This window comes from Quercus lobata, chromosome 9 (genome assembly GCF_001633185.2).
Source record: "Quercus lobata isolate SW786 chromosome 9, ValleyOak3.0 Primary Assembly, whole genome shotgun sequence".
NCBI classification, from domain to species: domain Eukaryota; kingdom Viridiplantae; phylum Streptophyta; class Magnoliopsida; order Fagales; family Fagaceae; genus Quercus; species Quercus lobata.
The window spans coordinates 6,578,488-6,592,946 of record NC_044912.1 but is presented as its reverse complement, the minus strand read 5'-3'; the positions used below and the strand labels follow the sequence as shown (position 1 = coordinate 6,592,946).

At 33.1% G+C, this 14,459-nt stretch overlaps 1 protein-coding gene across 3 annotated transcripts; it reads right to left on the bottom strand.

Annotated features, from left to right (window-relative positions):
• Positions 1–6,599: 6,599 nt before the first annotated feature.
• LOC115960685 (protein NTM1-like 9) lies at positions 6,600–11,280 on the bottom strand. 3 transcript variants are annotated; one of them, XM_031079655.1, is made up of 7 exons: positions 10,955–11,280; positions 10,110–10,429; positions 9,211–9,555; positions 8,944–9,069; positions 8,366–8,689; positions 8,167–8,259; positions 6,600–8,008 (listed from the first exon to the last, which is right to left on the bottom strand). In XM_031079655.1, exons 1-7 carry the CDS (start codon positions 11,118–11,120, stop codon positions 7,865–7,867), a joined length of 1,518 nt encoding a protein of 505 aa, XP_030935515.1. In that variant the 5' UTR covers positions 11,121–11,280; the 3' UTR covers positions 6,600–7,864. The 3 variants fall into 3 exon arrangements, with proteins under 3 accessions (XP_030935515.1, XP_030935517.1, XP_030935516.1); XM_031079657.1 differs by having other exon boundaries at positions 6,600–7,958; XM_031079656.1 differs by having other exon boundaries at positions 9,211–9,495.
• Between the last annotated feature and the right edge of the window lie 3,179 nt (positions 11,281–14,459).

Sequence of the window (14,459 nt, the reverse complement as noted above, 5' to 3'; positions counted from 1 at the left end):
GCATCACTCGTTGTTATGATAAAGTGTATCACGATTTAGTTTGTGAACTAGTGGGTAAAATGAACCCTAGGGGAGGCTAAGTATTTCAAATCTCAGAAGGATGAGAATGAATTCTTTACAAAAACAATAACCTCCTCCATTCCTTCTTATATCGAGGGTGGAGCGGGAGACATTTAATAGGTTCAGATCTCCAAAGGAATCTGCCAACACAAACATGCTGGTTCCGTTTCCCCACCCCATCAAAACAAACCGCCGAATTAAAGTAGTCTCGTAAATAGTGGTCATTAAAAGCACGTTTTGGGATACCCAAACGATAAGAGCGCATCAAGCGCGAAATCAAAAACTGTCTCATAGACCGGCGCATTTCTTGGACAGATGAAGAGCCGCTAGCATTATTAATAGGCCAAATTGATTGGGCCGTGGGAAGAGGTTCGGCATCACCAAAACCCCCCTTTCCAACCAAGAGGTTGGACAACCGGGTTTTGAGGGGCTATTGTGGGGCCCAAATGATTTATGGGCCAGGCCCATCTACCCGGGGAGAATCCGAAGGCCCAAGCCGAGGAGGGCTATGGCCCAAACTCGACAAAATAGCCTTGGGATACCGCCGAGGACAGCTCAGTCCTCGGCAGACCCAAAGTCCCCCCTGAAAGAAGGGTAAAAACGGTATAGGACTGAAACTAGGAAGAAAGATCTAAAATATCCAGGGAAAGCTGTCCTTACTGCCATTCAATGCTCTGAACCTGACAGAGCCGCATTCTTTGGCTTTTACAACCACCCCCAACGACTTTGAATATGGGCTGATGGGACAAGTATCAATCTTGGAAAGGTTGACCCTATACGTGGACGAAGGACAATGAACGCAGGCAAATATAAAAGGAAAAACAAGTAACCTAAAGAGGAGGTTGGGAAAAATGGCTAAAAACCAGAGCCTCCCAGCCCACCTCCAGGAGAAAGACTCCAGGGGTGAAGGAAAACTTAAACTTGTACGAACACCGCGAAAAACCCACCGCCTGTCAACCTGGGCCTAGCCTTCCAAACCCACACTCTACAAATGATATTGTTAGGGGCCTTTTTACGTGCGAACTCGACACTGTTACTGTCCGCCACGAATCGCGTCCTTACATTATGGATACTAGTTTGTTTTTTGTTTTTTTTTTTTTTTTTTTTTGAGGGAATTATGGATTCTAGTTTGTAACTTGTGTAATGCATGAAAAAGTTTAACGTGAATTTTTTTCTCTTATATTTTTTCTAAATTTAAATTTGATAATAATGATAATTATTAATAAGTATTTATTATAATTGTGTTTGTAAATGAAACTATATATTGTAGTAGAGATATATAGATATTTATTGTGATTGTATTTATATATGGAACAATATACATAGTTTTTCATTTAAAGAAAATATGATGTGTCAAAACTCTAATGGAGTCCCAAAAAAATTATAATGGAGAGTTTAATTATAGAATATAAATTCAATTCAATTAAAATATAGGGCAAAATTGCATCAAAAAAAAAAAAAGGGGGGGGGGGGCAAAACTTATGTACACTATTTATGTGTTGTTTCTTAGGTTCTCTTCTTAAAATTCAGTCATATAGTTTTTTCATATGAATGGAAGTATATTTTTAGTTAAATACAACCACATAGTTAAATCATAAGAGAGGAATCTAAAAAACAACATATAAATACTGTACTTAAATTTTACCCTAAAATATATAAGATAAATTCATGAAGTGTAAAATCGTTAGACTTAAAAAACTTATAGTCTTACATAATTCCTTTTTATAATCAGGACAAAACACTAGAGTTTAAAACATCAAATAATTTATTTTACTTTTTGAATGGATTGAAACTCACTTTAGATCTTTTTATATATTTATATATTTATATATATATATATATATTATTATAGGTTTTTTTTTTGTATTTTAATAATCTAAACACCACAATTTATAAGATTTGGGTGATACAATTATTACCTATTGTTTTTTAAAAAGTTTTGGGATTTTTTTTTTTTTTTTTTTTTTTAATTTATGTGTTGGCGCGTCTTGCTAACTAGCAAGCCCCCGGGCCCTCCACATGCAAAAGCCTTTAAGTTCCGCGCGCTTTTCCACATGCAAACGCGTTTTTTTTAGTGGACCTATTATGCTTCATTTTGGTACTATTAAAAAGTTATTTTTTTTTTATCAACTTTTAGCAATTAAATAAATAAATTTTCAGTAAACAAAAAACAAAAAAAAACTAATCCAAACTCTAGCCCAATAATTAAGAATATGTTTAGATTTTAGAAAAACTTAAAATGGATAATCTATTCTGTAAAATATCTTTTAGCTAAAATAATTAAATCAGCCATTGGAATAATCTTTGATCATCTTTGAAAGTTTTTTTTTTTTTTTAATATATATACAAGATAGAATTCTACTCTAACTTAATCTAAATGTATATATGTGAAGATTTGAACCCTCGTCCTTGTCCTCCCACATCCCACAAACACTTATACTTGTAGAGTGGTCATCGCACCAAAGGTGTGCAGTGATGACCATCTTTAAAAGCTAGTACTACAAAGATTGTAATATCATTTTCAGAAACTAATAGAGGACATTTTCTTAATTTGAGGATATTAAATTCTTCTACTTCATGTTTCAAAATGTACTTTAAAACAATAATTAGTTCTCTCTAATTTTTTTGGGCAATTGGAGTTTAATATCTAGTAATATTGGACTTATTAAAATGGTGATATTACCTATTTTTGAACACATAACATTACCTGACTGGTCTATTACACTGATCCTAATTCAGATGTTTTTTTTTTCCCCCCACTACTTTCTTTCCTTGCATTCCAAGTACTAGGGTCACTGTGGGACCCAAAGTTTGTGTGTAGCGTAGCGTTTTAAGTAGATGCCGAATCTTTCTACTGTGAAAATAAAAGTATAATAAAGAATACATAATAGTATATAAGATAAGAATCTATGACATAAATAAATAAGTTATTAAAATATATGTATGCGTAAGATGGAGAGGAAGTGGGATCTTTGCTGTCTATCTAAAATGAATGGATGAGATGTTGATGAGAAGAACCTTCTGGATTTCATGACTTTTTTTTTTTTTTTTTTTTGAGATAATTACAATGCCCATGCAGTTAACCTTGTAGCTCAAAGAATTTCTCCCATAAACCTTCAAAACACTTTATATATATGAGAATGTGTCAATTTAACTACAAGACATTCTACTTTTTGAAATTCATGATATAATTGTAGTGTGTACTAGTAATTCTATATCCAAAATTTTTACTATATACTTTTTTAGAATTATTTTATATGACAGAATGTAAGTGATTGTTTATCATGTTCACATTAACCCATATTTTCTCTCCTTCATTTACAAGCTTATAGTTATAGTCTGAGTCGTAACAAAATTATGACACAAAAGTGTGCAATCTTAGATTTTTTTTTTACTTTGTACCATTTTATTTAAAATTGTTTTGGGATTTTGCACCATACACTTGTGGAATAGGTGAGAAATTGAAGAGATGCTTTGGAATTCTTGGATAATTGAATAGATCAGTGGAGTGGATTATTATATTAATGAGAATGTTCTGGAATTCATAACATAATTGCATTATACATATTACATACACACTAGTGCAAAAGATGGGAAATTGATGAGAAGGTTCTGGAATTCTTGGAGAATTGAATTGTAGACTAGTGCAATGAATTAGATATTGATGAGAATCTTTTGGAATTCTTTAACTTTTAATTGCACCCAAACACTAGTGGAGTAAATTTTGATGAAATGTTTCTGGAATTCTTGGATAATTGTAACATTGAGTTAATAAAATCCTTTGTATCTGTTTTAAAACAAGTTAATTAAATTGACCACATCATTAATAAAGAAATAAATTATGATATTCAACTTTTCTTGAAATATTGATGACATTAAAAAATAAGATCTATTTTTTTCTTTTTCTTTTTTATACAAGATAAAATTTCTACTATAGCCTAATCTAAGTGTATATGTGTATGAAATTCTCTCCTGGAGACTTGAACCCAGACCCTTACTTCCCACAATTCACAAGCATTTATACTTGTGAAGTAACCACCGCACCAATAGTGCGTAATGGTAAAAAATAAGATCTACTAATTACAAATAGAATCTTAAAATTTTCATAATAGAGATATCTTAAAAACTCTAAGAGATTTTATTTTTAATAAAATAAGTAAAAGTCCTCCTCCTCAAATATTTACTGCTCTTATAAATTCGGTGCTATTTTATAATATATGTGTGTGTATATATATATATATATATATAAAGGATAACTTGTTTGGGTAAAAAGGTTAGGGTTGAAAATTTGAAGATTAATTATTTGTTAATAAAGGGAGACCCCACCTCAACTATGGTTCACAGAATGTTTGAAATTGGTTTGCCAAAGTCTAATAAGAAAATAGTACGTTTCCATTAATATATTTTTTTTTGGCAAAGCACTAATATTAAAATATCATTTTAATAAATTATTAAATAATGAATCGGTAAACTAAACAAGGACCATGACTGCTTTTCACGTGGTTATTGGGCCTGTTTGTTACCATTGTTTAAACAACAATTTTCATTATTTAAACAACATTATATGTATTTTCACACACTTTTTCACCTACACATATTTCTAAAAAATACAAACAACGTTATTATAAATCTCTTACCAAATGGATCCTGGAATCTTAAGTAAGGAGTTACTATTGTAGTAAAAAGAATCAACGTGGGATTCTCTATGGAAATTTAAGCCCTCATGGTAAATATAGTTTATGAAATTAAAAACTTTCTAAAAGGTAATTTTCCTAGGAATAGTCAGTTGAGGCCCCAAAAAAAATTACAAAAAAAAAAAAAAAAATGGAAGCCCTCACAGTAAGGGGAACCCAAATAAAAAGAATAGGAACCAAGAACTCTCTTCACAAACACAAATTTCTGTTTACATTATAATTGGGTACAAAAACTGGAGAAGATATTATATCACAACCTAATTCTTCTACTTCTCCTTTACAAACACAAGAAAATTTTGAATTAAAACCTAGACGAAGTTGTAGACATCCCATTTTGCAACAGAGGAATCCATAAACTTGTGTTATCGTAATTTCAAAAATAATCTAGAAGCAAAAATGTTGTTTGAATCATTTGATGAATACGAATTTCACTTTAAAATAAAATTGAGTTCACCACAATCAAAACGACATAAAGAACATGATAATCAAACCATCCGATCAAGAGATCGAGCCACATCAAGTTTTAAAGGTTATATGCATTCCTATGCCTTAAGGCGTAAACCATGTGATTATGGGTAGTTTATTTTGATTGGTCTTTATTGGATTAGTTAGAATTAATTAATGTCAAAATCCCATTGTTTTATTTTTAAGACAAGAATGTAATTAAGAGTAATTAAAAAAAAAAAAAAAAAAGGAGATAGCACTCTAAATTTTGATTTTTTGATTTCCCTCCTTGAAAAGAAGAAAGTAAATTGGATCTTTAAGTTAAAGCTGTGATCATTTAGTGGCTTTAAAGTAGCTAAAAAATTTATGATTATCCTTAAACAAGTTTTAATATCACGCAAAACTTGCCAAAAGACAAAGTTGGAACCAAAATGTGTCCAGGACACAGGTGTCGATCAGCACCTTGTCACATAGACATGGATTCCGATCAGCACTTATAACCTGATTCTCGCCAAATCCAAGTTTTATCATGTCTTATTAGCTTAAAATATTCAAACATATTTGAAAAAAAAAATCATTTCCCTTCTATAAATTAAACCCTCATCATCAAATTAAAGGATTATAAAAATTCCAACTTTTCGTAGCAACAAAGTTATTACAAAATTAAGAGTAGTAAGGTATTGCAGAAATACCAAGAGAAAAGGCTTGAAGGAGATATTAGGTTGCTTATGCAACATTTACTCCTCCAAAGTCTTTAAGCACATTCATATATACACATTCAACGTATTGAATACTTCAAGAAACCACATCAAAGCAAGCCACAACACAACATACGAGATGATTGACGATAGGAGATGATATTCATTGTTCATATAACATATTTGAAAACAACTTAACCCAAAAGTTTAAGATTATGAGTTTGGATTCAACTATATTATATTAATCATTCACTTTTTTTATTATTATTCAATTTAGAACTTCACTCGTATTTGTATACTTAACAATCTTCCTCTCACGTGTAAGTGATTGCCTCTTTATGGACTATGAACAAGTTTTACTATAAGCTATTGTTTTTCCACCATCACGTCATCTATGAGACTTTTGAATGCCATCTATGAAAACCACATGTCAACCCTACATGTTCATCCACGGAAACCTGCCTGCACACCCGTGTCCATGAAAACCTTGTCCAGAAATTTTGAGAGAAAAGACTTAATATTGTACAAACAATATCGTGTTAGTTTCAATTATAAATCTACCATCATTGAAAGCAACCCATTTTAAAGCATAAATGCACTAAGAATAATAGTATCATTAACAATAAGCATCTTAAAAACGCCCACATTCCAGCAAACAAGTTTGTGGCCATGTACCTTAAATCAACTTTAACTATCCCAAAGATTAAAGAAGATAACATTAAAGAAAATCACATGTTGGAACATTTTATTACATGTTTACAGAAAAACCACAAATATCCAGTACAGCTGAACATAAATCACACTACATACAAACTTAACAACAACATAGTCTCGGCTCCAATTTCGTAGTTGCCAAATCCTTACTAATTCCAAACGATAGCTTGACTCAATATATACATATAGAATTGCTTCACAAAACCAGTGGATGATGACATATTGCACTGGTAAGGTTCTCTTGGTAGGAAGACCAAACTTGTCTAGTGCTCATCAACATCATACATGAGAACGCATTTGGTATCACCAGGATATCCACTCCATGGGAGAAGAGTGTGATATCCCAGAGATATAAAATACAAATTGCATTATACATAGAAGTGACGACTGTACTTGTTTCACTCTGTAATGGTGTCTGGGGGTTGCTAAAATCTTGGATCAGGATCTTAAATGTCACAATTCTACAAATTTAAAACGTCAATGATTTAAACATTAATTAGATTCTTTTAAGAAGGATTATTAAAATAACAACCTAGATTGTGGTTTCTTTTACAGAAACCATTAAACTCAACATGGAGCTAAAATAAGGAACCCAATTCGGTAGTCTTTTAAAGACTTTTTTTCCGCGGGGGGGGGGTGGTGTTGGGGGTTGGGAGAGTGGGGGAGAGTAACAACCCAAGTTCCAATGACAATAAGTCTGTCTTGAGTTGTAAAAGTAGGCCATAGGCCTTTGATTGTAAAAGACCATGGGTCTTTGGTTTGTAAAAGACTAGGAAGTCTCTTTTTCTTTTGAGTTGAAAAAGAGTGAATCACTTTCAGTAGACTTTAGGGAATGTTTGCAAATGTAAGTGGGAAAAGGAAGAGCTCCCATTTTCAGCAAAATCCCCAAAACATTGGTTGAATGTTGCTTACATGCTAGATTTCAGAGAATATTAATAGTTCTTTGACTTTTGGCTATGTTTTTAAAGAATATTAAACTTTCTTTTGAACTTTATAAGAAAGACTAACATCCTTTTTAATTTAGCTGTCTTCAAAGAGTATTAAAAATTCTTCTACTCTTTCCGGGAAAGACTTTTTTTTTTTTTTAATAAGTACTTCCCAAGAAAGCCATAATTCTTTCTTCTTTTTTTGCCATGTCTTATAAGTAATATTAAGAATTAATTATCTATCTAAATCATTGACATCCTTTAATTGTAAAATTTTATGATCTTCAATCAGATCCTATGATCTGATCTGAAGACCCTCCCTCAGATCCTAGACATGATCCTGATTTTTACAACCCTGGTGAAACCTTTGGACTTTTGATGATATCTTCAAGCCACAACAAATCTTGATACTCTTGATCAAACTGTTGCACATAATAACAATGCAAGATAAGTTTTCAGAAGACCAATTTATCTGAAGATGACAAACACAAAGAAACCACATTGAATAAGTCAAAAAGTACCCACAAACGAGTATAACAAGTCTTGAGCTACAAATTAACACAACTAAAATTTTATTGGAAAAACTTGCAAGGTCAATTAATAAAAGATATCTTGAGACTTTTCACTTACCTGTGCAGAAACCATGTTTTCCTGGGTTTCATCATCAAAAGCAAGATTATTTTGACTGCTAGACTTGTAACAAAAGCAGTCATCTGCTTGCATCTGCGAGTGTTAGAAACATGAATGAATAAGATAGGTGCTTAACTAGTTAACTACACTTGGAAGAGAGAAATTATTGTTTTATGCTTGAATTTAATTCCTTTCTCACCTCATCAGATGTTTTTTCTACCACATCATTTTTTGCAACACAAGTGTTATAAATGTACTTAATGGGTGGTATACTACTAGATGATATTCCATCATAATTTTCTGCTGGATAACATTGAAAACTCATGGGATAATTGTCAGCTTCACAAACTGAAGCTGATGCTAGCATAGACTGTGCTTCTTCAAGAGAAGCTTTAGCTGTGGTAGGAGAAGAAACAGCCGGTGTAGCGGTAGTTATAGTTGATATGGAGGAAAAGTTGCAATCTAATGGCTCGGGTGGATGGGGGTAGAACATTTTGGGGGCTTTCTCCAAATCCTGGTCAACCTGATGGAAGAAACATGAATAACCAAGATAAGTGTATAATTAGTAATCTGCACTTCTAATTCCCACAATTTAATAATAATAACTACTACTCTATGCCTTGTAGCTCAACTAGTTGGCATCTCCTACTATTTCCAATAGAGACATTCAATGTTCAAATCCTCCCTCCCCCATTATAACAATCAAATTTTTTTTTATTAAAAAAAAAAAAAAAAAACCCATAGATAGTGTCTAATGCTGAAACTAAGTCCTATTACCTCAGAGTTGAAGTTGCCATTTTTAAATTGAATAGGTGCTGTAGCATCAGACATCATTTCGTCCACATAAAAATTAAATGTGGATGGGAAGAGATTATTCAAAAATTCCTCCACATTAAATTCATCCTGATAGAAGAAACACGAGTTACAAGATATTGATTAATTTAATATACTATACTTCTCAATTTGCAAAAAAAAAAAAAAAAAAAAAAAGGGAAAAGAAAAGAAGAAAAGCAAGTGTCTGATGCGGAAACTAGGTTCTATCACCTCAGAAGATGTCATTTCTGCCTCCTGTTTTTCTGCAACAGAAGCATTTTCACATGGAACAGGTGCTGTAGCATCAGATAACATTTCATCAGGAATTTTAGCATAACAAGATTGATTACTTGTTTGATGAGTTTCAGCTTGAACATCCAATGCTGGAGATACAGGAGCCAGTGATGACTTAGACTTCATTTCTTCAATACGAGATGAGGTATCAAGTGAAGCAGCAGGTCCACCATTGGTGCTCTTTTCTCGATTATCGAATAAACGATAAAGGACAAAGGCCTTCTGCATAATGTTAAGCACCCAAGTGAATTGGGCGGACATAACATCATTGCCTAATATATACTACAAACTGAATTACCACCAAAAAAAAAAAAAAAAAATGCAAATAACAGAATGTAAATATGTATCATAAATGACAAAACAAACAATTTCTCAATTCATACATGTGAGTACTGTTCAACCCAAAAAGAAACCATCAAACTACTTTGGGGGGAAAAAAAAAAAAAAAAAACTCACACTCACACCCTGTCTTCTACTAGTCTCCTCCTCTCCTCAATAGGGGAACTCATGAGCTAAAACCACTAATCCTTGCAACAGTGTCTACATGTAAAATTTCAGTATCTATCCCTTGATGGATTATGAATACCTTCTTTAATGAATCTAAAATATTAAAAATAAAAAATAAAAGAGAGATCATTAATCCAGCAAGAATGTTAAGCCCCTCACTAAGAATGATCAAAACTAACAGTTTCCACAATCCTAGCTAATTGAATCAGTCCTCTTTTAAAGTTACCTCCAACGATTTATCAACACACACACACACTCAGTTCAGTAATCAATAAAAAATCTCAGGTCAATATAACATCAATCAAACAAATTGAATAGCAAAAGCCAACCTGACCGGGATGTTTTCCATCAAAGTCCTTCTGGGTTGTGCTGTACTCATGCACGACCCACTTAGTCCCTTTTCCCTTCTCTTTTCCCTTAGTGGTCCCCATATGGAAGACCAGAGTCTTCTTCATTCCAATCAAGCTCTCTCCAGACTTGATTTCCCTATCTGTACCAGTTGATTTCCAGAACCCAGCCTTGGTTTTCCTGTTCACCCTTTCTTGTTTGGGATCCCTTTTTCTCTTTTTTGGATTATCGTCCTGATGCTTTAGGCTCTGTTCAGTGAAGAAGAACCACTCTTGATCCTCCGTAGCAATCCTACTTTTAGCTACAGTCCAAGAAACCAGACTTGAGCACAAAATTTTGACACCCAAAATGGGAAAAATCACATGACCATGTATATTATATAATTGCTCAACCATAACTCCATGAGATAGTTATATGGGCATATTATGCAAATCTTATGTAATCTAGTAAGTACATTGCTAAAAAAAGACCAAGAGGCCACAAAAAAACACACACCCATGGTAAGTAAGTGTTCTAATGAAGAAAAACAACCATACTAGAGCAGAGGAGCATAGCCCAGGAAAGCATGAGTCTTTATACAAAAGAAAACGCTAACTAGAAACAACATGAACCAGACAACACCAATACCAGAAAACAGATAATGTACACATGATCTCAGCAACTATTTCTTATGATCAATTAATTAATGTAACACACTTGCCCACAAAACAAGAACAATCAACAAGCTAATTCAATGTGAAACACTTTCGTACCTTTTCACAAAAAAGTATTAAATTTTCCAAGAAATGAAGGTGGGTGTGTGATAATAGAAAAACAAGAAGATTACATGGTAAATCCCAGGGCTCATCTTTATAGAACTCAATTTCGGGAATAAACCAAATGTCTTTATCATTCCCTGTGATCTTCTTCTTCAGGTAGAGTTCAATGACCTCCTTGTCCTTTGGACTAAATCTGACCCCAGGTGGCAAATGATCCAAACTCAGCTTTTCCATTACACACACACTCACAGGAAGCTTTACTGAGAAACCCAGGAAAAAGTTTTACTGAGAAACCGAGAAAAAGCTTTACTGAGAACCTACCTAAGAGAGAAAGATGTTACAGAAAAACAAGAGCAGTTGTGAGAAAGCAGTTGGTCTTTGGCTTCTTGTCTTCTTGTCTTTATATACTACTCATCAGTAAAGCTATTTTCAACTATCTTCACTGACAAGTCTGATACAGTAACCAAGTCAAAATATAATTTTGGACTTTATTTATTTGTTTACGCGTGAGATTCTAGTTCTAGATTCTTCTATTCAAGTATTCATTGTTTTAATTTAAATAACAATAATAAATCACCTATTCTTATAAATTAGTGTGGAGAATATGAGTATTGACATTTAGTCTATATTATGGATACTAGTTGGTAACTTGTGTATTACAAGAAAATGTTTAAAATAATATGATTTTTTTCTCTCTCATTTTGTTTTGTTTAAATATAAAATTTGATAATAATAGTAATTATTAATAAGTATTTATTATAATTATATTTATACATGGAACTATATGTTTAGTTTACCACTTAAAAAAAAAATTGATGTGTCAAAATTCTAATGGAGTCCCTAAAAAATTTATACTAGAGAGTTTAATTATAGAATATAATTTAAATTCAATTAAAAGATATAAGATAAATTCGTGAAGTGTAAAATCACGAGACTTCAAAAACTTATGACCTTACAATCGAGCTATAAGTTATATAATTATTCTTTATAATCGAACTAAAATGCTAATTAGTTGTGGGGACCGGCCCAGAATAACAAGTTGGCTTGGCCTTGGGCCCGTCTGAGGACCATTTTGTCTGAGGAGGCGTCGCGGCCCATAATCCTTGCCCAATTCAACTGGGGCGAAGAAAACACGTCCGAGGAGTAACTCCTCCTCGGACATTCCAAAGTCCAAGTCAATGATGCATCCCAGTTACTGTAGCTCTCACTCCAAACACGTAAGAAGAAAGAAGGCTCAAAATATCCCAGCAAAGGCTATCACCACCACATTAAATGCACCACAACTACTCTCATGGCCGCATTAATGAAGAGAAGACCCCTGAACAGTGTTACCTTGGTCACTACAACTCACAAAGGACTGGTAAGGGCGTCTGATGGGACAGGTGCTCAAGTGGGGGTTTGGATGATCAACAAGTGTAGGGCCCAGATGACAAAAGAGGGCCTATATAATATGTAAGAGTCCCTCAGAAGAGGGGGACGAAAGGGAGGAGAGAGAAGAGAGAAAAGTAAGGATTCATTGTATGAATGCATAGCCATGAATAAAACTTCCACTTTCATATCCATTTTCTTGATTCACGTTTCTACATCTGCCAAGAACATGCAACGAACCGTCTAACCCAACTGGAACCGAGTTCTTCAGCCCATACTCTACAAAATTCATTGCGTGGGACTTCTTGAGCCAGGGTCTGACCGCCCAAGACCGGGTTAACTAAAATTGTGTCCCTACATTAGTTTTTTTGTATAAATGGAGTTTGAATATTAGATCTTTTATTTTACCTATTAAGTTAACCAAAACACACTTTTAGTCCTTTATATATTATAGATAAATTATAAATTTGGGTGATAAAATTTATTATCTTTTTCTTCTTTTTTCCAATTTATGTTTTGGCAAGTTGCAAGTTGCCAACTAGCAATCAACCAGGCCCTCCACAAGTCCACATGCAGCTTTTAAGTGCTGCGCGCTGGTTTCTCAAAAAAAAAAAAAAAAAAAAAAAAAGCGCTGCGCGCTTTTCCACATGCAAACGGTTTTTTTTTTTTTTTTTGTGTGGATGTATTGCACTTCTTTTTTGTACTATTTAAAAGTGAAATTAAAGTAATTTTTAATGTAATTAAAAGTAATTATTAATGTATTGTTGTTTAGGGTTAGTGTAATGGTCCATCTTCAAATATAAATTTTGGTGAGGTAGAGGGAAGGAGAAAAGACCGGGATTCAAGTCTTATGGATAAAGCTTCATACATACATCTATTTGTAGTTGATAATTTTTTTTTCCCTGAGTTATTTTGTTTATTTTATTTATTGTATAAAAATATAATTGCACATTAAATAGAATTATAAAGCTTTATAAATAAAATAGTAGATTCTATTTTAATATGGAAATAAGCTCATTTAAATGACATAGTCTGTGGGAATTATTATTGTAAGGACTGGGTTTGAGTTCCTAACCTAGACGATGGATGGATTTAAACCCAAAACAATAAATTTGTAGATAGTGGGTTGGAAAACTGGGTTAAAATGAGTTGAATCGCAAATAAAGTGGGCTCAGTTGATAAGAACAGAAAAATAGATTGAATTAAATTAGAGAAAATCATCCTCAGCACAGTTCGAGGAGATCAGTTTTTATATAATCCCTACAAGTTTAATTACAGAGTTGGTTCTTGATTGCTACAGTGTTTCTCTTGTGATTTTCTGATCCCCTATCCATGGAGGATCTCTTACATTATATAGTTCCCTTTGGACGATCTTGATCCTACACTTGTTGATCATTTGAGCCACTACTTGAGTGATTGTTCCATCAGACACCATCTCTGGCCTTCTATGAGTTGTGGTAGCCAAGGCAGTATTGTTCAGGGGTCTTCTCCACATAAATGCGGCCAGAAAGTTAGCTGCAGGACATTCAATGCGGTGATAGCAACTTTTCCTTAGATATTTCCTAGCTCACCTTCTTCCAGTACGTTCATAATGCACGTCATTCTCAGTAGAATTTTCTGGAAGGTCACTCTAAGTGATAGAATATACATTTGATCTATGCTTCATTTATCCGAGGAGACAATTCTCCTCGGACCACTTTCTCCAACCTTTCCACTTACATGTTACTTATGAGATTTTGAACTTAACACCCTTACAATTATTTATTTGTCCTCGGACCAATCAACATCCTCGGCCAAAACCCAAGGCCCAATATACAATTTTGGGTCCCTATCCCGACAATTATTCTTTAAGTGCTTTAAAAAATAATAGTGATTTCAAAAGGTGCATTTTAAAAATGTAATTTTTTTTTCGTTTCTAAAAAAATGTGATTTTTTTTTTTAAATGTAGCTAAGCATCGACAAAATTTGTGAAAGTGTTATCATTGTGAAAAATTATGTTTTTTGACTCCATGAAATGCAATTTGAACATTTTTTGCTTATTTTTTATCTGCAATTAAAAAAAAAAAAAAATACAAAGCCAAACGTCAATCCTTTAAAATTGCTAATTTCCCCCATAAAGGGCCAAATAGTCTTTCGGTAATCAAAGAAAACTAATCTAAACACACTTTAGTCAAATTCTAACTTATTTTCACCTTACCAAAATAA

Excerpts from the sequence above, each read along its gene's own strand:
- LOC115960685 (XM_031079655.1), bottom strand. The coding sequence starts at position 11,120 with ATGGAAAAGCTGAGTTTGGATCATTTGCCACCTGGGGTCAGATTTAGT. Across the intron at positions 10,430-10,954 it reads TGAGCCCTGGGATTTACCAT|CTAAAAGTAGGATTGCTACG; the intron begins GTAATCTTCTTG and ends CTTGGACTGTAG. Across the intron at positions 8,260-8,365 it reads TAGAAAAAACATCTGATGAG|ATGCAAGCAGATGACTGCTT; the intron begins GTGAGAAAGGAA and ends TAACACTCGCAG.